Source organism: Emys orbicularis, chromosome 3 (genome assembly GCF_028017835.1).
Source record: "Emys orbicularis isolate rEmyOrb1 chromosome 3, rEmyOrb1.hap1, whole genome shotgun sequence".
NCBI classification, from domain to species: domain Eukaryota; kingdom Metazoa; phylum Chordata; order Testudines; family Emydidae; genus Emys; species Emys orbicularis.
In genome coordinates, this window is record NC_088685.1 from 158,942,289 (window position 1) to 158,964,201 (window position 21,913).

The 21,913-nt window shown below is 42.3% G+C and overlaps 1 protein-coding gene across 2 annotated transcripts in view; it reads right to left on the reverse strand.

Moving 5' to 3' along the window:
• NVL (nuclear VCP like) overlaps positions 1–19,395 on the reverse strand; it is a 63,817-nt gene extending 44,422 nt beyond the window's left edge. Inside the window, exons 1-13 of one of the 2 annotated variants that reach the window (XM_065400758.1) lie at positions 19,263–19,395; positions 17,844–17,917; positions 15,919–15,971; positions 15,702–15,801; positions 13,589–13,643; positions 12,680–12,949; positions 9,307–9,433; positions 8,914–8,990; positions 8,464–8,598; positions 6,751–6,852; positions 4,631–4,748; positions 3,770–3,914; positions 629–860 (exon numbers count right to left, since the gene is read on the reverse strand). In XM_065400758.1, the coding sequence (XP_065256830.1) occupies positions 629–860; positions 3,770–3,914; positions 4,631–4,748; positions 6,751–6,852; positions 8,464–8,598; positions 8,914–8,990; positions 9,307–9,433; positions 12,680–12,949; positions 13,589–13,643; positions 15,702–15,801; positions 15,919–15,971; positions 17,844–17,917; positions 19,263–19,319 (1,545 nt within the window). In that variant the 5' untranslated portion in view covers positions 19,320–19,395. Of the gene's footprint in view, positions 1–589; positions 861–3,769; positions 3,915–4,630; positions 4,749–6,750; positions 6,853–8,463; positions 8,599–8,913; positions 8,991–9,306; positions 9,434–12,679; positions 12,950–13,588; positions 13,644–15,701; positions 15,802–15,918; positions 15,972–17,843; positions 17,918–19,262 lie in introns of both variants that reach the window. The other variant, XM_065400757.1, reaches the window with a different exon arrangement.
• Positions 19,396–21,913: the final 2,518 nt, after the last annotated feature.

Genomic DNA, 21,913 nt, shown 5'->3' on the forward strand with positions numbered 1-21,913 from the left:
AATGTGCACAACACATTTTCAGGAAGCTTCCAAGGGCAGTACTTAAATTCACAGCAGATGGGTGCTGCTCACATTCAATGGCCACACTGTTTCATCTTGAGACATCCAAATATTCTGACATCAAGCTGCCTGCAAACACTCTGGCTTGCAACAGAGCCCCAGTCCTGCTACTCATGCACAAATGACTTTTTCAGCATTATGCCATATTGTAGACCCAACTTTTACCTTTTTAAAATGTTGCTTCCCCAAAATAGGCAATGGTGCCATACAGTAGAGGAGATCAAACACCAGTGAGTGATATCAGCTTAGGAGAACCAGACCCATAGTTTTAGCCCCCAGGTGCATGCAAAAAAGTTATAAGAACCATAAAGTTTTGGTGTCATAATACCCATACAGTTTGTACTGTCAATTAGGAAAAGTACTTTATGAACCAGATGGATAAAGAATGCTACATAACCATAAAAATTACATTAATTAGAAATGAATATTGCTGTGGTCAGAAATGTTTAGTGAGACTGAATGGGAAGCTCACAAACAAACTGGTTAGTCTTTAAGGAATTGTGAAATGAGTGTAACAATGGATTAATACCTTAGCAGGAAGCTCTGAATGTTTAGTATCCTGTTCCACCAGTGCTTCTGTTCCAGTCTTCAAGTTTTGCTCAGTCGTTGCTTCTCCAGCCTGCACACCTTTCCATTTCTGCTCCTCCAACTTTATCAGGACCCTGTTTACTGTACACATAGCTGCTTCACGACAAAGTGCCATCAAATCAGCACCTACGTAGCCTGGAGTCATATGGGCTAAATAATGAAAATCAAAAGATTCAGGGAGCCTAAGTTTTCGACATAAAGTCTGCAGAATTCTGTGTAAGAGAAAAAAATAGAAGTTGCAACAATTTCCCCTCCGATATGAAAGCAAACATCACTGCTCAGAGATTTAAGTCATCTCAGTTCACTTGGGCAGATCCTAATGGCACAAGAGCCAAATAATTCACACTTAACTGGAGAGTCACTTATTGCTGAGAGCCACAAAATTAATCTATGTTTTCTCCTGACACTCACACTAAAAGAAATCTACAGTATCAGCCAGGTGTTTTGCTGAACATATATTATAATCAACTACAGGTTTTGTTAGTTTTTTGGGTTTTTTTAAATCAAACAAACCAACATTGGATTTAAACTGTCAGATGATGTCCCAAGTGGGTTTCACCAAAACTCAAATGGATTATCACCCATTCAAGTGATTACTTGGTTCGCATTCCTGCATATGACAACATCTGTTTACATTTTACCTGCTCAATTCTTTACAAGAACCCCGTTTTTCTTTGCAGAACATGAGCAGGCAGGTCTAGTTTAAGGTCCAGCCTTAAAAAGGCACAATTTAAGTATGGAGCAGGTTGAAACACTTCTATATAGCTAATGAGGATAAAAGTGTTCAAGAGAAAAGATACGGCAGATAGAGGAACAGAGCAATAGTAAGGAATTTCTAGAATGTTGCTCTGGCTGATGCTGGTAAATTCTAACAAGCGATACAATTTACTCGCTAATCCAAGATTATTCCACTTAAATCATGTCATCAATTATGTTATTCCTTTTACATTAAAATATTTTTTATTAAAACATGGATACTTTTCGTCTCTTCTAGAGCATTCTCCATGTCAGAGCTTAAAGGATTTCCTCCCCAGGGCCCAACAAGCCTTCCACCTGAGGACTGCAAAGGATGCTGATAAGACAAATAAAGATGCAAACCTTACAGAGCCATATTATCTTCCAGCAATATAGAAATCTAGGAGAGGGGAGCTAACCTAGTTTTTACAAACAGCAAAGTATTATTTCAGTAGGGAAATATTAAAAGGCATCACAAACCAGAGAAATGAAATCCACCACTTAAGTGTCCTTTTCAATTTAAAAAATACCTACCATTTGATCTGGACATCATTTATCCAAGCTGCTAGCACTGTGCTAAAGCTTTGAATGGAACAATTTATTAAATGACTATTACCTTTAAAAGTTCAGTATGTTTTTCTTTACCCACCTAACAGACAAAATTAAGTACAGTATCTTTAGTTTGGATTTTTTTTAGTAGCATCAACTTATTTTCTTCCAATTTTTTGGCTCATTTGACAACAAGTGGGGGAAGTGACTCAAGGTACAGAGGTAGCAGTGACTGGCTAATATGTGCATGCAAATCGAGTTCAGATTTACACAAAGATGTGTATGAGCAAACAAAACCTGCATGCACAACTGATGTGTACACATCTTCCAATAACTGAGCCTAAACGAACAGCACTAGCCACTTAGAGGGAATGTTTCAACTGTTTACTATCTGATGGATTCACTGTATGTTAAATGAAACCTTAACAACACCTGTAACTTTTTCCTTTATTCTGTTACCCTGTTGTCATACACCAATACATAAGATTGATTTTTTCCATTCTTTCAAAAAATGCAGCAATATTGGTAGTTCCTGTGGGCCCACATCTGCAAGAACTGCAGAAAACAACAACAATATGGAGGAATGCTGTTAGACTCCCAGCTTCAACTGTTCAAAACAATGATCAAGATTTTCTTGTCCAAGCAATCGCTCTCACATGCGAGGAACTCACATTCACCATTCCTGCTCCTTGAAATGGCACAAGTTGTGAAATATCAAAATGTTGATATGACAAACTACATAATATCTACCATTTTTTAAGAACATGGTGCCTACCGCTGTGTGTTTATTTAGGATGGGTTATTTGCCATAGAGTCAAAAGGGATTGTAAAAGGAAAAGGTAAAATAAATGGCCTAGATAAGAAGCATCCCAAATACCTAAACACAATAGCCAGATTTATAGTAGCGAAGATGCAATTCCTCTGCCACAGCCCTGGTAACATAGCTGCTTTGCCACAGCTAAGAAGAGAGATCAAAATGAACATAAACCATTACAGGACCTCACACTTAGAAAAGTGTTGGTTGAGTGGCCAGAGACTGTGGAGAGGGTCAGCAAAAGCTGACAGGCTGACAAGGGGACACAGAAAGAGCACACTGCAAGTTTATTTTTCCTAACGAGAGATGAGGATTAGCTCAGCTCACTCTTTCCTTACCAGCATTTGTAAGCAAGACACAAGGGCAGGCTTTTCATTGTTTTTACTCTTTTCTCTACTGGCTTTGTACCCTTGGGGAATTAATAAATAATCTTTGTTTTGAATACACTGTTTTTGAATTGTTTTAATCAATTCACTGGTCACAAGTCCCCCGAACGAAAGGGTTTATAGGCGCCAAATGAAGTTGGGCCTATTGCAGTAACATGGTTAGGAAACGGGGCAGCTGCAGCCCAGAGATCCACTCTAAGTATAGTTGAACCACGTGGTTCCACTCAGAGTTAGGTGCAAGAAGTCAAGCCTGTCACCTCTGGGGTCTACTCAAGAGGTACTAAAAAGAATCTAAGGTGTAGTTGTGCCCTGTAGCCATGACAGGTGAATAAGGAGATTCAAGGACAGAATACTGAACAACAAAATACATATTGCCAACTCCAGGGTATATTCTCTTCTTAAAGTTGCCCAGAACACTTGTTAATGCAATGTTAAGAGGAGATTTATACATGCATCCACACGGAACAGCCGTGGATTGGACAGATAGCATAGAGATATACACACTGTTACCCCTTCTCCACTTACCCTTGCAGGCTGATTGGGTGCATGTGGTTATGCGTGCTACACATTTGTCCTTAACTGTCCACTAATTTGCAACAGTTTTACTAATCAGAAGCCTTGGCCTACTAAGATATACCTCTCTCTAGCTGCTTCATCAGGAATCCCTAGACAAATTTCTCGATCAAATCTTCCAGCGCGCCTCAATGCTGGGTCCAACGAGTCTGGTCTGTTAGTAGCTCCAATGACTAGGACCTGAGCAGTGGCAGCCAGATTATTCAGGTCTGAGGATGGAAGGCAATAAACAAGTACTCAGAAAAGAGCTATATCTTCCTATTGGAACATCACTGTTAATGCTACTCTTCTTAAACACATGCTGCAAGAACATATTTATTCTTGATCATAGTTGGGAAACCATTTACTGAAGCTGCTTCTCTTTTAACCATGAAAATTTCTAGGCACTTATCTTTATTTCCACTAGCAACATAGTTTGGTCTTTATACAATCTTAGGCATTTGAAACAACATTTACATAACACTTTTCCAACATATATGTTTACATAGCACTGAAAGGGTTTCAAGGGTGCTGTATAAACTGATCTGTAAATGACAACATTCAGGAATATTTTCTCTTCACACTCAAAAGAAGCCAAATTTAGGATGAAATGCAGCAAGTGTTAATGGTGCATAATGACACTGCAACACAGGACAGGAAGTTAATACCACGATATCCAGAAAAAGTGACGAGTGCCACACTGGATCGCGAGGGAAAATCTAATAAGGCAGAAATAAGTTATATGGAAAGGATTTTAACCAGGGAATTGGTCTTAATATCCTCTGCTTCTGCAAAAATACTTTGGGATCTTCAACTACCACAACTATTCAGAGCTCAATTTAAGTCTAATTTTAAACAAGTTAAAATAAAACCAAAATTGGACTTCAAAAGAGGAGGGAGGTTAATTTAAAAAATAAAGTATGTTAATTTCATTGCTGAAACTGACCATCCATACAGGTTAGAAGCTGGGCGACAATTCTCCGCTCCATGTCTTTCGAAGCAACTTCTCTTTTTGGGGTGATTGCATCAATCTCGTCTATGAAAAGGATGCATGGTGCATTGGACTAGGAACAAGAAGACCACATAATCACTCTCGATACACACAGCATATAAGAAGTAATAATTTAAGAAAAGTGATTCTCCCATTTCAAAGCTTAAAAGATATATTACGGCAAGTGCTGTCAGGTCCTCTGAACAACCACCCAGTCTCAAACCCCAGCACCCCCGCCCCCAAACACTGCTCTCTTCATTCTCTTAGAGAAGCCAAGTACACTATGGAACCATGCATAGGGCTGAGATCATCAGGAAACTAAAGCATGAGATTTTTTAAGAATATATTTTATGTTGCTTTGTGTCTTCTACAGATACTGCATTGTCGTGATTTTTGCTGATTTGAAAATATTTAAGCCCAAAACAGAAGTTGAGGCATTTACATTTTTGTTTGGCAAGAAGTCACTAATGCTGTAGAAACTGGAGACGTAATACCATGCAACTATACAATTGACAAGGGGCAGGCGTGGGCAATAATGGAAACTATTTGCCAAATCAGATTACTAGAAGAGTCAGATCATGTTCAAGGAGCTAAAGCAAGGAGTGCATAAATCATTATAGATTTCCATAACATTTCATTTAATGAACTCCATATTCATAAAAGGACAAAGCTAATAAAAAGTAGCACTTACCTGGCACTTTGATTCACCAGTGTATTTAAACATTAACTAATCCTTAAAAAAAGTATGCTACAGGCAAACACAGAGAAGCTTCTCCATTCAGATCTGCCAACGCCTGGATCTAGAAAGGCAGAGTTTAAAAGCACACCCCCAAAGCTGTCAAGCCAGTGCAGCATGTGCGCCACCTAGCTGCTCGAGCATTATTTCGCTGAGTTTAGCAGCACGTTTGCTACAGAAAGAGCATAATTTTGCTATGCTGGGATTATAGTACCAGACATATGGCACATGCTAGAATAAAAAAGTTTTTTGTTCATGAGACCCAAGAGTCACTGAAAAAGCAATTTAAGATAACAAATGTAAGTGGCTAAGATAAAAAAAAAAGATTTTTTTTTTTTAAATTGAAACATGCTTCATGCAATAAATTCCACTGAAAAAGTTAATTTTGATGCCAGACCATTTTAAATGCAAAGAATTTTTTTTTTTTTTAAACACCCCACATTATCCATTTCATACCATGATTTTGGTTCTCGTTTCCTTATTGTTTGTAATAATGGCTTTTTAAATTCAAAACAACAGCTCAGGTTCATATTGGGACAGAAACTACCAGGACTCCACAATCCTTGCTTCCTCTGAATCCCATGAAGAAGACTGGTAAATATGTTGAGAGGCCTCAAAACAGTGGTGATGGTGGGGAATGGAAATGAAAAAGCAAGCATTGTCAAAAGGCAGATATGGAGGACTCTATAGGGAATTATACAGAGATTTACTTAAAAGTGATTTTTAATAAGTAGCGTACCCTCAACCCCTTCTGCTTTTCTTTGCTTCTCATGAAGAACTAGACTTAGACCAAAATACTCTCACATCAGGGTTTGGTCATCACCAACCTGGGCTGGATTTCAGCCAGTAACCCAGTGGTGTTCTTGTGTATTTAAGACTGTGCAGATATGGGAAAATTTAATTCTAACATTTTTTTCTTGGATTCCTAGATCTTTGCCTGCAATTTCTTATTTCATACTAATATCACTAATGTATCCAAATTCACAGACCTAATGAAGAGGTCAACTTCTTAAGTAACACAGAGTAGTAATTACTCCAGTATATACTAAAGCCAAGTATTTTATGTAGTGAATTGCCTAACAGAGTGACTATACATTAATAATTGTATTATAATTTATATTTACATTAAAGGCTCTTTGGGGCAGGGATTGTCTTTTTGTCCTGGGTTTGTACAGCACCTAGTACAAGGGGTCCCAGTCCATGACTGAGGATCCTAGGCTCTACAGTAATACAAATAATTCAATCTTAATTTCAAATTGCAGCAGCAGAAAGGGACCATTAAAAGGTTTTATGAAGAGAAAGGATCAAGCAATTTATTAGCTCAGCTCCCTGGCCTCACCACAGCTTGTTCAAACAACTCTCTCAGCTTCTGTTCAGACTCCCCAGAGACTCCCGATACAATTTCAGTAGCAGCTACTTTGAGCATCGGCAGTTCAAGTTCCTAGAATAAATGTAAAGAACATGGTTATGAAATCTCTAAACTTCAAAAACATTTCCTCCTAGCAGGATTTTCTTTGACTAAGTCCCCTAGAACCAGTATTTATATAATTTATGTTATCATAATACTTTACACTTTTAAGGAGCCTTTCAAGAGAAGTTTTTAAAGTGCTTTAGAAACCACATGCAACACCCCTACATCTAAGTGATCGGAGGCACTTAACCAAATGAACAGAGCTGGGAACAGAATCCAGGTCTCCTGGCTCCCACTTTAATAGCTTAATAGCATTGCCACTGATTACAAAACACTTAGTCTATACACTGATGTCTGATCTATGAGGAATACTGATTTCAGTGACAAACTAACAGAGGGCTTGTCAACATGAACATTTAGTTCATGGTAAACTTGAGAGTAATCTACCCCACACTAGCATGCTGAGCACTAAATGTCCATGTGCAACCTAACAGTTCCTTAGTGTGTTTTGAAATGGGAGTACATCAAAGTACACAAAGGAACTGTTAGTGTGCATCAGCAGGGTCCACACCAACACATAGTGCACGACAGATAAGCATGTGGTAGATTTACAAGTTTCCATTTTGGCCACGCCTCTGCGTAGGAGCCGAAGGGGACATGCCACTGCTTCTGAGAGCCGCTTGTGGTAGGCGCTGCCGGGAGCCTGCACCCATGACCTCCTCCTGCGCCCCAACCCCCTGCCCCAGTCCTGATCCCCCTCCCACCCTCCAAACCCCTCGGTCCCAGCCCAGAGCACCTTCCTGCACTCCAAACCCCTCATCCACAGCCCCACCCCTGAGCCTTCACCCCCCCATACCCCAACCCCCTGTCCCAGCCCAGAGCCCCATCCCGCACCCCAAACCCCTCCTCCCCAGCCCCACCCCTGAGCCTTCACCCCCCCATACCCCAACCCCCTGTCCCAGCCCAGAGCCCCCTCCTGTACCCTGAACTCCTCATTTCTGGCCTCACCCCAGAGCCCGCATCCCCAGCCACACCCCAACCCCCAATTTCATGAGCATTCATGGCCCGCCATACAATTTCCATACCCAGATGTGGGCCTCAGGCCAAAAAGTTTGCCCACCCCTGAGCTATAAGGATGCCACTTGTAGAGGTGGCTGTTTGATGAGGACAGACCATCACCTTATTTGACAGAGGCCAAACAGTTGTTGTATGGTAACTTCCAAGTTTAATGTCATAGGATTACCTCCCCATGGAGTCAGCCATGTCACAATCCAAAACAGATTTCACCCCCTTTTTCAAAAAAATCCAGGCTGAAAACTTTTCTACTGTAAACAGATCAAACTTTAATCTAATACATGGCCTGTTGAAAGTCCATTCCTTGTGAGTGCTTGCAAGAAGAAACTGAGCTTTTAATGCAATATTTTCCCCCTGCATGAAGATCTATCAAGGAATACTCCTGATACAGACTGCATTTCTGTTATTTAAATTCTAATGGATGTTTATTTTGAGATGAGATGGGAAGAGGCAAGATAGATAAAAGCAAAGAGGAGAACATTCTAATCTATCTGCCCTCTCCCTATCTTAAGTCTGATTAAAAGAGCAGACAGGAGGAAGGGAAAGCACATATTAAGACAGTCTCACCCCAGCAATTGCCTGCGCTAGTAATGTCTTTCCACACCCTGGTGGTCCATGTAAAAGAAATCCTCGAGGTGGGACCACGCCTAAGTGATTGTATACTTCAGGGTGACGCACGTGTATCAGCATCTTGCATACCTCCTGTTAGAAAGAAGATAAAAATAGAGTAGATAGAGGAAAATAATATAAACACTAAAATGCATAGAAGGATAACTTGTGTCTCACTTATTTCAGTGACTGATATTAGGGAGGTCAGTTCGGGTTAAGATCTATAGCTAGTCTTGCTGCCCTCTTCAATCAGTGAGAGACAGCTTCTTATGTTGCCAATGATTTGCTGAGTTGCTATGCAAATCAGTCCTGCTTGGGCTCCAGCTCCCTCATTTTGTATATATGTAGTTTTATTCACTGTGTTCTCTATCCCATAAGTAACACAGCAAGGGTTTAAGTAAAACTAACCTTCAGAGTTTCATCACTGCCTCCCACATCGTCAAATTTCACTAAAGGGAACTGCAGCTCTGGTCCTTTAGTTTTAACTACAAGAAGAAAAAGGAAGGGAATAAATGAAGTCATTAGAATTTGGACATAGCAGAAGCCAGTGGCTGCAAACCCCAACAAGACAGACACTGATCTGAACATGTAGGTAAAAGATTAGATAGAACAAATTATTTCTTATGCAACGGTCACAGGACTGGACTATTTTCTAGCACAACATGAAGGATGAATGTCTTCCTGAAAGGCTCCAGCCAAAAAGTCAACATTTCAGAAGCGCAGAATATCTCTGATCCCAACTGCTACAGCTATCAACCACCCACATACCCGGTAAGCCAATTCAGAAATAGTAGCTCTCACCTTTCTGCTTACGCAAAACAGATTCTATTTCTTCATCTACATCTTGAGATTCCTCTTTCCTTCTTTTTCGTCTCTTACTCTTTGTCTTCTTTCCTTCACTCTCCAAAAAAGAAAGGTCTTTTGATTTCTAGAGCATAAAACACAGAATGATATGACTGAGTCTTCAAATATTTAGTACATAAATGACTGAGCTTTTCTACAGACACCTGAAAGAGCAGAACAAACAAAATCGGAAGACACATATGGTGCTTCATGCACAGATATTATGAGAGTGGTAAGAGACAAGGTATGATCAATCCTTTCTGTGTCTAAATCCTTTTATTACTTGGTTTTTACTAAGGATTGTTCACATTGATCTGTCTTTTTTTTGGGGGGGGGGGGGGGGCGGGGGGGTTGGGAGAGACACTAAAGTTCCAGAAAAAAATTGTATACATAAGCTAGAAAAAGATCTAAGAATAAAAAGCTGATTTAAGTTAGGACTCATCTACACAGGAACGTTATTCCAGAATAAGGTAGGCTGCGAATTTAAAGCACAATAGTGATTCCAGTATAACTCTCTGTGTGGACACCCTTATTCTTGAATAAGAGCATCCATGTGGGTTACTATTCTGGAGTAGATATTCCAGTATAGTTTATTCTGCAGTAGCTATTCTGGACAATTTTCCCATGCAGACAAGCCCTGAATTGCAAAATTACTGTAAAGCAACAAACATTGTGTCTTAATACAGCTGTGCGCGTGCGTGTGCGTATATATAAAAAACCTCCATTAGAAACAACGTTAATTACCAGTAACACACTATGTTTGTACAGCACTTAGCGCAGTGTGATCCTGGTTCATAAGTAGGGCTTCTAGGTGCTACGGTAATACAAATACTAATCACCACCAATATTGTAGTGAATATTGTGCAAATAACTCGGGTCATCGCTGTATATGCAAGAAAAATACAAATGAGAGAATGGACAGATGAGATTGTGCATCTTGTTAACATCATGTTTTGTTTTCAACACAATTTGGTGGACATTTTATTCCACAATGATCCCCCTGCTACCCCATTTTAGTCCTATATGATATGCCTTGTCCACTAGAGAAGAAAAACATCAACTCCACAATATGCCTTTTATCCACTGAACAAGGACAAAGAGGTCCGGGGGTGTCTCTTAATCCCCAAACTCCTGTATGTCCCCAAAATGAAAATCCCCTGGTTCTGTTTTTGAACACTTTCCATCCTTAAAAACTGGCTCTGGGGTCGCAATGTCACCATAAGAATATTTTTAGATACACTGAGAATACATTGCCTTAAAGGGTCAATGTAATCACATTTCTGCCTGAAGGCATTTTGCTGACTTTTATTAAAGAACACCTAAAATTACTATAACTAAAAGAAAGACATCAAAGAAATATATATATTTCTCTTTTCAGCTTGTTTACTTTGTACATTGTGGCCCTAAGGGCCTCTTCACGTCAACTGACAAAGGGCCTACTCAACACACGTGTCATAATATTTAGCCAAACAGCGTCTTGTCAGGTATTCTATAATATCTAGTACATCGAGCGATGTATGTACAGGTTGTATATAAAGAGTTATGCATATGTGCTAGAAATATGCTCTTCAAATAAGTTTTGGAGGCATGTGGATTTCCACAAAGGAACGTAAATTTCCCTGTCTGCATGGTTCAAGCTAACAGGCTGACTGAAAAACAGTATAGCTTGATTACAAACAAAGGACAATTAAAGTACATTTGTACCTGAGTTAAACAAAGTGATGGAGCCAACTGAGAAAACAAATTGATCAGAGGATTAAGGGACTTAGTGCCTGCACCTAAAGAACCAGCAGTAGTGGAGAGATTTGTCTGGATTTACTTTTCAAGGGGTTCATTTAAAAAGTATTCTGTACTATAAAAGGGAAGAATAGGGAAAAAGGATCAGCATCCTCTGATTCTGTGAATAGTGGATCCACCTGCCTGAGGGGCTGGAGACACTGATAGCTTGATGTAAGTCAGAAAGCTGTTCAGGCAATGATTGCAGTTTGCTAAAGTTAAGTTTGGTCACTAGAAAGCAGGTTGGGGTGTTTTTTTGTTTGTAACCAGACCTGTCTCTTTTCTTGCTTAGTATCACTTAAATCTACGTTCCTTAACAATAAACTTATGTTTAGTGTTACTACAACCCATATCAGTGCTGTGTATTAAAGACAGCTAGACCACGGGTTCTCAAACTGGGGGTTGGGACCCCTCAGGGGGTCACAAGGTTATTACATCGGGGGTTGTGAGCTGTCAGCCTCTACCCCAAACCCCACTTTGCCTCCAGCATTTATAATGGTGTTAAATATGTAAAGAAGTGTTTTTAATTTAAAAAGAGGGTTGCACACAGAGGCTTGCTATGTGAAAGGGGTCAGCAGTACAAAAGTTTGAGAACTACTGAGCTAGACTAACAGGCTGGCATGTACCCTGTCTCTTTGGAGGCAGTGAACTTGGTAATTTCTGTGACTGTCCAATGAGAGGGGCTGGATACTACAAAGAGATATCTCTGGGGAACTCAGAAACTGGGGTTCACTGAATGTTACCTACCTGGCAGAGCCTCATGGAGTTTGCTGGTGAGGTGGACAGAGGGGTGTGGCAAGGAGCTGTTGCACAGGTTAAGCTCCAGCAAAACTTACCTCTCTGCCTCAGCAAGAGAAACACCCAGTGGCTTATGGTTCTGGACAGCACTTTGCACTGTTTCCCCTGTCTGTCAGTCTCCCCTGTTTGCGTGGGACTTGCACACAGCAACAGGAGAAGCCATTAAAAAAAAAATTAAGAAAATGTGATTGTAAAACCACAAAAATGGGCAGGGTAACTTGGTCAGGTGTGGTTCCTGAAACTATTTTTGACTACTTTTTTTAAAATTAACTAGATTTCCAGTCTTTTAATCTTGAGCATCTCAAACATAAAGAAGGCGTTTTTTTAAAAGACTGTGATACAGTACAAATTTGTCTTGCATAAGAACATATAATCTAGTGTTGTTTGCACCAGAACATTTTTGGCAGCTACAATACTTCTTGAAAAAAGATGGCACCAAGCAACTAAGCCAGTCTTTCATCATAACATCTTACATTTACAGAGCGCTTCACAAAAATTAAAATCCAAACACTGCTTCATCCACCAATGCAGCAACCTCTAGGTTGAAACATTGTAGGTGTATTAAAAAAAACAGGTTTGCATTGCCCACTAAAGGCTCAAACTTGTTTTTATATACAATGTGCATCTTGGGGGCATGAGGAAGAACAAGTCTGTTCTTCATACTGTACTTCAAAGTATTGTCACATAAGGTAAGAAATGTACTAAGCCCTAATGTATATGCCTTATTAAGTGGTATCAGATTTAAAAGAGAAGCTACCTCAGATATCTGTTTCCTTTCCTCTTCTTCCTCACTCAGGTCAATTAAGAAGTTGTCTTCTTTTCTACCTGGGGTTTTATCAATAAACCATCCACCTTCAGAGATCCTAGTATCAAGTGGGGTGCCAGATGGAAGAGCACTAGTTCTGGGTGCTGTCACTTGTGCAGGGGTACTGGTTTCTGTCGGCTCATTCTTCGGAGTTGCTGGAAGAGAATCAGGATCTCCTTTCCGGTATAAAGTCAGCAGAGAGCTGTTCAGGTGATTTGTGGACTGCAAAGTTTATGTATTTAAAATAAAATAAAAAAAAATTAAAAACAAACAAACAATTGCTTGCAGATATCTCCCTCAGCAAGCAAACAGCCTTAGTAGTAGATAGTGAAGTCTTTACTCTGCCCTCTCCCCCCGCCTTTGCTATGTTCCCTTTCCTCAGAAACGGCCCCCAGCCACAGTCCTGCCTCATTCTTCCCCAGGAAATAATCTCCTTTCGACTCTACAAGGTCTCCAGTTGGGGACTGCTGGCTGACGTGCTCATTCTGACAAGCCACCTGAGATTTGTCAGAATGAGGGCATCAGCCAAGCCATTAGCAGTTTGGCAACCGAGGAGCACCTTGGGCAGCCAGAATGGAGGGGGCATAGCTGGTCAGAGATACTGTGGCTGGTACAACTTCCAGGATGCTGACTTTTAAAAACACCACTAGCACTGGAACATATATTTAAAAAAACCAAGTCTCACTATAAAGAATTATATGAATTCTAAACCAAAGTGTGGGCCTTTACCAGATGGTGTATACACAGCTCTGTTTTAAAACTCTTGTATATTTTAAGTAAAGAGCATTGATATATTTCATATGTGCACTGCTGTGTTCGTTTCGATTGCATTATACCATAGAGAATGAAATATGGACTTACTAGAGGTTCTGAGTAATCATCATCATCTGAGTCATCTGTGTAGCTTTCCACATCCCTTTAGCAGAAAAAAGTGAAGAGGCAGAAATTATGGGTTCAACATACCATAACAGCACAATGAGACATCTGCACAACTAATAGAACAAGTATTCTCTCCTAGGAAGATGCTAGGCTCTCCGTGCTAAGACTACAATACTACTATGTGTGGGACAGAGGGTAGAGATAGAACAACTCTTCTGATGGCCCTCTCCTCCCTCCCTGCAATCTAAATCTGGTTGTGGAAGGGGGAAAACCTTCTCTCCTCAGCGCTTCCACCACCAGCTGCACTCTCTATAGTAGATGAAACTATTCTGGTAGTCCTGAAATCAGACTTCAAAGTCTGCTGGAACAGCTCACTCAGTTTGTGTGGCTGGAGGCCTTTGAGGAACTAAAGCTGTATTTATTTTAAAATTCTGGGGGCTAGAATTCAAACCAAAGATAAAAAGGTTGGAATCATGAGCAGAATACCTCAAGGGGACAAGGAGGAGAGGGTGTTTTGTAATTTTAACAAATAAAAAGATATTCTCTATGATTAGCCTGCTTTTGACTAATAGGTAACAAATTAACTGTTGAATTTGTCTTCATTAAAAAAATACTTTAGAACTTCAGTAACACACCTCAGTACATATTTACAGCAACTGAGATAAGACATGAAATATTCATGTTTGTGTGGCAGTAATAAGGCTTAAGCAGGCTGTAGCCTCTAGAAGGTACATGATCACACTCAGAACAGCTAATGCCAGTGTCAATCCATTCATTCAAGAGCCGCAATACACATACACATTGTGGGAAGTCAGGCAGATTAAGCAGTGCATTATACATATGTATATATGGTTACTATAAAATTAAGACGTTTCTCTGACTTCTTTAGCCATACTCAAACACTTGATTGAATTTGTCCAAAAGCTATACTCTAGGCTGCCTCCCCTTGATGAGTCCAGACCTAAATGAGCCCAGATTATCCCTGTGCTATTAATCATAGAAATTAGAATTGCAAGACAGCAGTCATTGTATCTCTCCCTGCCAATGCTTGTCCTCTGGACTGTCATTACAGATATCTGCTTGCACAGGAAAATGTTAATATTTAGTAGGTTTAATAAAAAGCCAACAGACTGTTGTTTTTCAACTGGTTAGAGGTTTGATTACTGAAATTCAGAAGATCTGGGTATTTTGTACTGAATTAAACATACCCTGTCTTAAAAACACTGATACGAATGGCTATTACTGTCACTCTAACTATAAGAGAGAAAATATTTTAGCACTAATAAAAAGGGAGGCATATTTTCAATATTTAATGCAGAGTAGTCTCTATCACATTTAAGGAGGCAGAATGCTCTAGTAGACTGTGCACAGGATTGGGAGCCAGGAAATCCAAATTCTAATGTCCCCTCTAACAAACACTAACTGGCTGTGTGCACTTGGAAAATTCACTGAAACCCTCCATCTCAGTTTTCCCATGTCTAGGGTGACCAGACAGCAAGGGTGAAAAATCGGGATGGGGGTGGGGGGTAATAGGAGCCTATGTAAGAAAAAGCCCCAGATTATCGGGACAGTCCCTATAAAATCGGGACATCTGGTCACCCTACCCATGTCTAAAATAGTGATAACACCAGTGACAAAGAGGAGTTGTAAGGATTTAACAGACAGGCCCCAATTCTATAAGCTGCCCTACCCACGAGGAAGGTGAATCCTGGTCTTCACCTGCGGTCTCCCCCCCACCACCACAGACACAAAGTGTTCTTAAATTAATTAACTTGAGTTAATCCCAGTGAAAAGGTAGTTGTGAGTTTATTTTTTTTACATCAATTTTTATGTGAGTTAGCAGGTTGAGTTCAAGTCTATGGGCCTGGTTCACTAGAATGTACCTTGAGGTAAGAACTCCCCCCGGCCCTTTTTATTTTTTTCCCAGCAAAGACCAGACTTATGAGAGTACCAGGGCCCGCCTGTGTGGAACAGCTTGCAGGATCAGGGCCTTCATAGTAATATAGAGTTTTTTAAAGATACAAAGCACTATGGAAATGTTAAGTACTGACATCATGGTTAAAGTAGTCTTAAGGCAACAAGTCTTTCCACTTACTCATTCCCTTCTCGTCTGTGTCTTGCTCTTTTTGCCACATGTTCATTCTCTAAAGTTGTTAAATCTTCAAATTCTCTCTCATTACTGATTATACCAAACACTGAAAAAAACCCAGAAGAACATGGATGGCAGCAAGTGCTCAATAACAGTGTCGTCAGTAATTCAGAGAGCTTCTTACAGCTTCTTGGTATTTCAGTCCTGATATTAACAGACTTACCTTTCTCAACCTGAATTCTAAAGGCATTTCTTTTTCTTCGTCCATATTCTGCACTGTAAAACAATTGTACAGGTTAGGATCTCACTGAGGCCTTCTTTCATGTATTGTCATTCTCAATGTAGATACAAGTTTCTAAAGTGACACAATCCACAATCTTTTATACAAGTACACCCTGGAACCAGTTATGTGGAAGAGTGACTTTGGTTCGAGCTATTCCAGGCTTTTAAAAAGGATTAGGTGTAACTCAAATGGCATCATACTAAACTCGATTTCTGGGATAAAAGGTGCAAAGTGAATCACAGTGGTCTCTAGCTAGTGGTCTTCAGAAGGACATTTAGTGGAGATTATGACCAGCATCATTGGCTGGATATGTAGAGCACTGAGTGGCAATATAAAAGAAGAGTCAGCCAAGTGGATTTTCATTCATAATAGGCTTGCTTGTTTTAAACCACACATACAGAGCTAGGGACTGGACAAGGATGGGTCCTTCAGCCATAGGATTATTTTTCCTTTTAGGCATGATAATGAAAAATTCAGCCCCTTTCACCATTAGCAATGAATGTGCTCTCCCACCTTCATGATCAAATGGCTGAATTCCCTTCCACTAACAGACCACAAATTAAACATCCTCCCAATAAACAGAGGCTACAAACACGGACAAAGCAACCTCCTTGCCCTCTTTCAAATTCTGCCTTAAAATTCTCTTTGTTGTGATGCATAAAAAAACCTAGACAAGTTAGGCAACTGATAGATTAACATCAGCACCATCTAATCGTTTCCTTGTGCTCCCTGTCTGTCTCCACCTGTTGTCTCTTGTCAATCTTCAATGGTCAGCTTTTCAGTGCAAGAACTATCTTTCTGTTAGGTGTTCGTACAGCACCTGACACAATGGCTCGTAGTCAGTGGCTTGTACATGCCGACAATATGATGCAATTGCAAAAAAGGCAAATATCCCTTTGGGGTGTATTAACAGGAGTGTTGTACGCAGGTACAACATAGCAAGATAGCAAGTATGAATAATCGGGACAGAGAGGTGGGGGGATAATAGGGTCCTACATAAGACAAAGCCCCTAATATCAGGACTATCCTGACAATATTGGGACGTCTGGTCACCCTAGTTGTACGTAAGCCACGGGAAGTAATTGTTCCGCTCTACTAGGCACTGGTGAGGCCTCAGGTTGAATATTGTGTTCAATTATGGGCACCATACTTTCGTAAAGATTGGAGAGAGTCCAGAGGAGAGCAATAAAAGTGATAAAAGGTCTAGAAAACATAACCTATGAGGAAAGGTTAAAAAAATGGGCATATATAGTTTCAAGAAAAGACAACTTAACAGATACTCCCTCAGCATTCAAATATATTAAGGGCTGTTTTAAAGAAGATGCTGATAAATTGTACTCCATGCCCATTGAAGGTATCAGGACAAGACAATCTGTTTAATCTGCAGCAAGGGAGATTTAGATTAGCTATAAGGAAGATCTTTCTAACTATAAGGATAGTTAAGTACTGGAATAGGTTACCATGGGATGTTGTGGAATCCTGTCAATGGAGGTTTTTAAGAACAGGTTAGACAAACAACTGTCAGGGATGATCTAGGTATACTTGGTCCTGCCTCAGTACAAGATGACCACTCGAGGTCTCTTGTGCCCTACATTTCTATAATTCTCTGTGCTACTGCAATATAAATAAGCTACTAGATATATCAGCCAAAGAGAATCTTGCAGTGAAAACAATTATTTTGACTGTACTTCTTCCTTGATCAGTGATGTACTAAGCAACTTTCAATCCTAGTTTATTATAAAGTGTAATTCAGAACTGTCATGAGAAATACATTTACATTTTTACAAACAGATATGCAAATACATATGACTATTTCTATTGTTTATTTAAAAAAACAGAATGCAAGGATTAAGCTTTTTGCTCACCTGTAAGTTTTCTGTAAATCAGCTGCTAAAATTCCAATGTCCACATATCGGCCACATTTATTACTGCTTAGGTACTGAAATGCAGAGTTTATAGAAATGAACAAAATCTTAGACTTTTGCTGAAGTTATTGACCTTCACAAGTTATCATCATAAAAGAGAAAATTTAAACTGAAAAATCTAAACAGCTTGAATTTGTTTTGTACAAAGTTATCAGATTGATAAATAATTTGACAGGAAACTATTAACTATTTACAGAGCCAACTGGCCACATTTACTGGGAAAAGTAGTACATTATATTTGGAGGCCAAACTAACTATTGGCATTAATTGGGGCAACTCCATAAACTTCCATCGATAGAACAGTGATACTCAGATTGGTTAATAATTAAATCACACATATGTGCTGCAAAGAGATGCAGGAGACATATTAGGAAGCACAGTTTAAGTCATTAAGCAATCAGGATACTTTTACTGTCTTATAAACCAATTAAGTTATTAACTTATTTGCTGTGAAACTAAAAACTAAATATGATTAGTACTATAGTAAATGAAACAATGAATTCACACTACTGTGGCTCTTTTGGGTAATGCTGATGGCTAATTTGGTTGCTGAAGCTAGGAGGTCTGAGTATCACTGCAACTGCAATAGGAGAAAGATGGTCCTACAGCCAAGGGATTGAACTTGGAAATGGAAATCATGGGTTCTATTTCTGCTGCTACTAAACTTTCTGTGCAACCTCATTTCTGTGTGTCTCAGTCCTCCATCTGCAAGAGGCAGATCATAATTTAATACCTAATAGGTGTGCTGTGAAGATAAATTTATCTTTGCAAGGCACTTAGGGGAGTGTCACAGAAAGTATGTGACTCAAATGCTATAACATTACACCAGCTTTTATACCTGGCTTTTAGTCTGGCCTATTTTCACAATAATCACACCCTCACATGGACCACCAACTCGAGAGAGCTTGAGTAAAATCACTGCCCCCTCTCACCCTCAAATCAATAGCTCCCTAACTGTCTCGGGTTTTCTAAAGGCATCCACTACTGTGGGATCGCAGCTCCCTCTGACAGGGGGGTGCCCAGGTGGTGTGGTCCCCGGAACAAGATGACAACTTGCGGGGAGCCCAAGGACCGCGCCCAGCGTGTTTTACAGACACACACACAGCGCGTGGTGCTGGCATTGGCCCTGACAAATGAAATGGCCGCTCCCCTCCCCCAGGCCTAAGGCCTGCGGAGAGCCGGGTGATGGGTCTGTAGCGCGGGGCGATGCAGGGCTGCGCTGCGGGCGCCCCTGGTTGCATGCAAGGCAACCCCTCGATGGCCCTGGAGGAGCGCGCGGGGGGTGGCGCGTGACTTGACTTCCCGGGGCTGGGGACGGGCCACAGCGAGGCAGGAGCAAGTAGGGGGCGGGATCGTCACCTGCTTGATTCGCTGCTTCAGGCGAGAGTCCGCAAAGCTCCCCGCGCGGCCCCGCATGGCCCAGCACCTCCGGCAGCTCTCGCCAAGCGAACCGAGGCGCGCCGCCAGAACGATGGAGACCAACCCGGAGAGCAGCTCTGGAATTCTATTCAGGCACCGATCTAGCCACCTAAACCTCCGCCCGAAGGGCCATTCAAAATATCCCAACTTTATTGGCAGTTCTGGTATTACGAACAAGCCCTGGTCTGGGCTAGGAACCCCCTACGGTGCGTTTACTGCACAGCAGGCGCCCCCGTCCCCAAACCCTCGGCTGCCTGGGGCTTTCCCACCCTTTTCCCTTTGGGGCTGAAGATTCCTGCCTTTGGTCTGAGCCCAGCCGAATACCTTCAGCCATTTTGCATTGATATGCATCCGAAGAAGTGGGTTGTAGCCCACGAAAGCTTATGCTCTAATAAATTTGTTAGTCTCTAAGGTGCCACAAGTACTCCTGTTCTTTTTGCGATACAGACTAACACGGCTGCTACTCTGAAACCTGCATTGATACCGTTTCTCTTGTGCGCAGGAAAGCCCTGTCCAGCCATTGGGCGCTCACTTCACCATTGCTGAAGCTGCAGACATAAAACTTGGCTTGTTTTGTAGATCCCATTCAGGCGTGGACATCAGCTATGTCTTTTTAAAGTCAGGCACAAGTTGGTTGTGTTGTGCTTACAGGGAGGACCCAGCAATGAAAAGCGTTTCAGTTAAAGTCATGCCAGTATCAGTCCCGTCAATGGCACGCTATTATTTATTTATTATTGGTGTTATCACAGTGCCTAGGAGCCTTATGAGTAAGCCAAGAAAATTAATTGAAAGTTTAGGCATCAACACAACACTAAGTTTTACAAGTCTAGCATGCACAAGTCTAGGGTGACCAGATGTCCCGATTTTATAGGGACAGTCCCGATTTTTGGGTCTTTTTCTTATATAGGCTCTTATTACCCCCCACCCCCGTCCCGATTTTTCACATTTGCTGTCTGGTCACCGTACACAAGTCAGACATTTCCAATCCCTCCCCGCTCCTCCTGGGACTTTGACACAATGTTGTCTTGTCTGCCTTGCACATACTGCAGGTGGTACTATACATTTCTGTTTCTCTTGTTAATTATGTTATTGAAATAACAGGATGTGCACGCATAATAGCCCAGTTAGTAATGCAATAAGTACCTTAACTTTAGGAATGTCCTATCTTTAATGGGTTTTGTTTTATTAATATCACCAGCATTAAATGTAAAAGTTATGATTTTAAATCCTGTGCTAACCTCCCTCCACCCCATTTGCCCAGCTGTGGCAGCTATTAGCATTCTGTGCTTTCTCCGGGAGAAGGAAGTGGGTGGGTTTGGACTGGGGTCCAGGATTCCTGTGTGGGGGTCTGGGAGAGATGTGCTACTGGGATTCTATTCTGTGTAAGGTTCCTATCCCGTCCTCATCAGCACAGTATCCCAGCCCCTTCCAGCAATGCCCTACAGAGTGTGACACTCTCACAGACCTTGGGTAGGGTTACCATATGTCCGTATTTTCCCGAATATGTCTGGCTTTTTAGTTCTTAAATCGCCGCCCGGGAGGAATTTTTAAATATCTAAAAACGTCTGGGAAAATACGGAGGTATGGTAACCCTAGATCGGAGCTGCGGAGCGGGGGTTGCAGGCGCCGGCAGCGCACAGACAGCCTTCCGCCCCCCCTCTCCCGACCCTAAGAGCCAGAGGGACCTGCCGGGGGGCGAGGTGGGGAGTACTGGCAGTGCTTATCTGGGCACTGAGTTTAGCATCTGGCAGGTCCCTCTGGCTCCTAGGGTCGGGTTGGGTTGGTGGGGGGCAGAGGGCTCTCTGTGCACTGCCGGCGCCTGCAAGCCCCGCTCCGTGGCTCCAGCAGCTCCCATTGGAGACCCCTCGGCTGACCCTGATCCTAGGAGCCGAGGGACCTGCGGCAGGGGGGGTGAGTAGGTGAGCGGGGCGGGGTGAAGAGGCGAGCGGTGAGCCAACAGCGGGTGCGGGGGTGAGTAGGCGAGCGGAGGGTGGTGGTGAAGAGGCAAGCGGCGAGAGACCCAGTGGCTGGCGGGCAGGTGGGCGGGTGAGGAGGCGGGCAGGGAGGGTGAAGAGGCGAGCGGCAAGCCGGCGGGGGGCGGTGAAGAGGCGAGCGGCGAGGGAGCCAGCAGCGGGCGGGAGGGTGAGGAGGCGGGCGGTGGGCAGGGAGGGTGAGGAGGTGGGTGGTGAGCCAGCGGCAGGTGGGGGGGGGGGTGAAAAGGCCAGCGGCAGGCAGCAGGAGTTGAAGAGGCGAGCGGCGAGGGAGCCAGCGGCGGGTGGGCGGGCGGAGGTGAGGAGGCAAGTGGCGAGCCAGCAGCAGGCGGGGGTTCTCGGGGCAGACATGGGGGTTTCTGGCAGGAGAGTGAGGAGGTGAGAGGGTGGAGGCAAGCGGTGGGTGGTGGACTGAGGAGGGACGCAGCAAGCCAGCGGCGAGCCAGGGGGTGAGGAGGGGTGCGGTGGCGGGGCTGAGCAGGGAGGGGGCGGGACCTGGGGCGGAGCATGGGAGGAGCGGGGGTGGACTGTGGGCGGGGCTGACACCCCCCCCCCCCGGTGGAGTGTCCTCTCTTTTGAATGTTCAAATATGGTAACCCT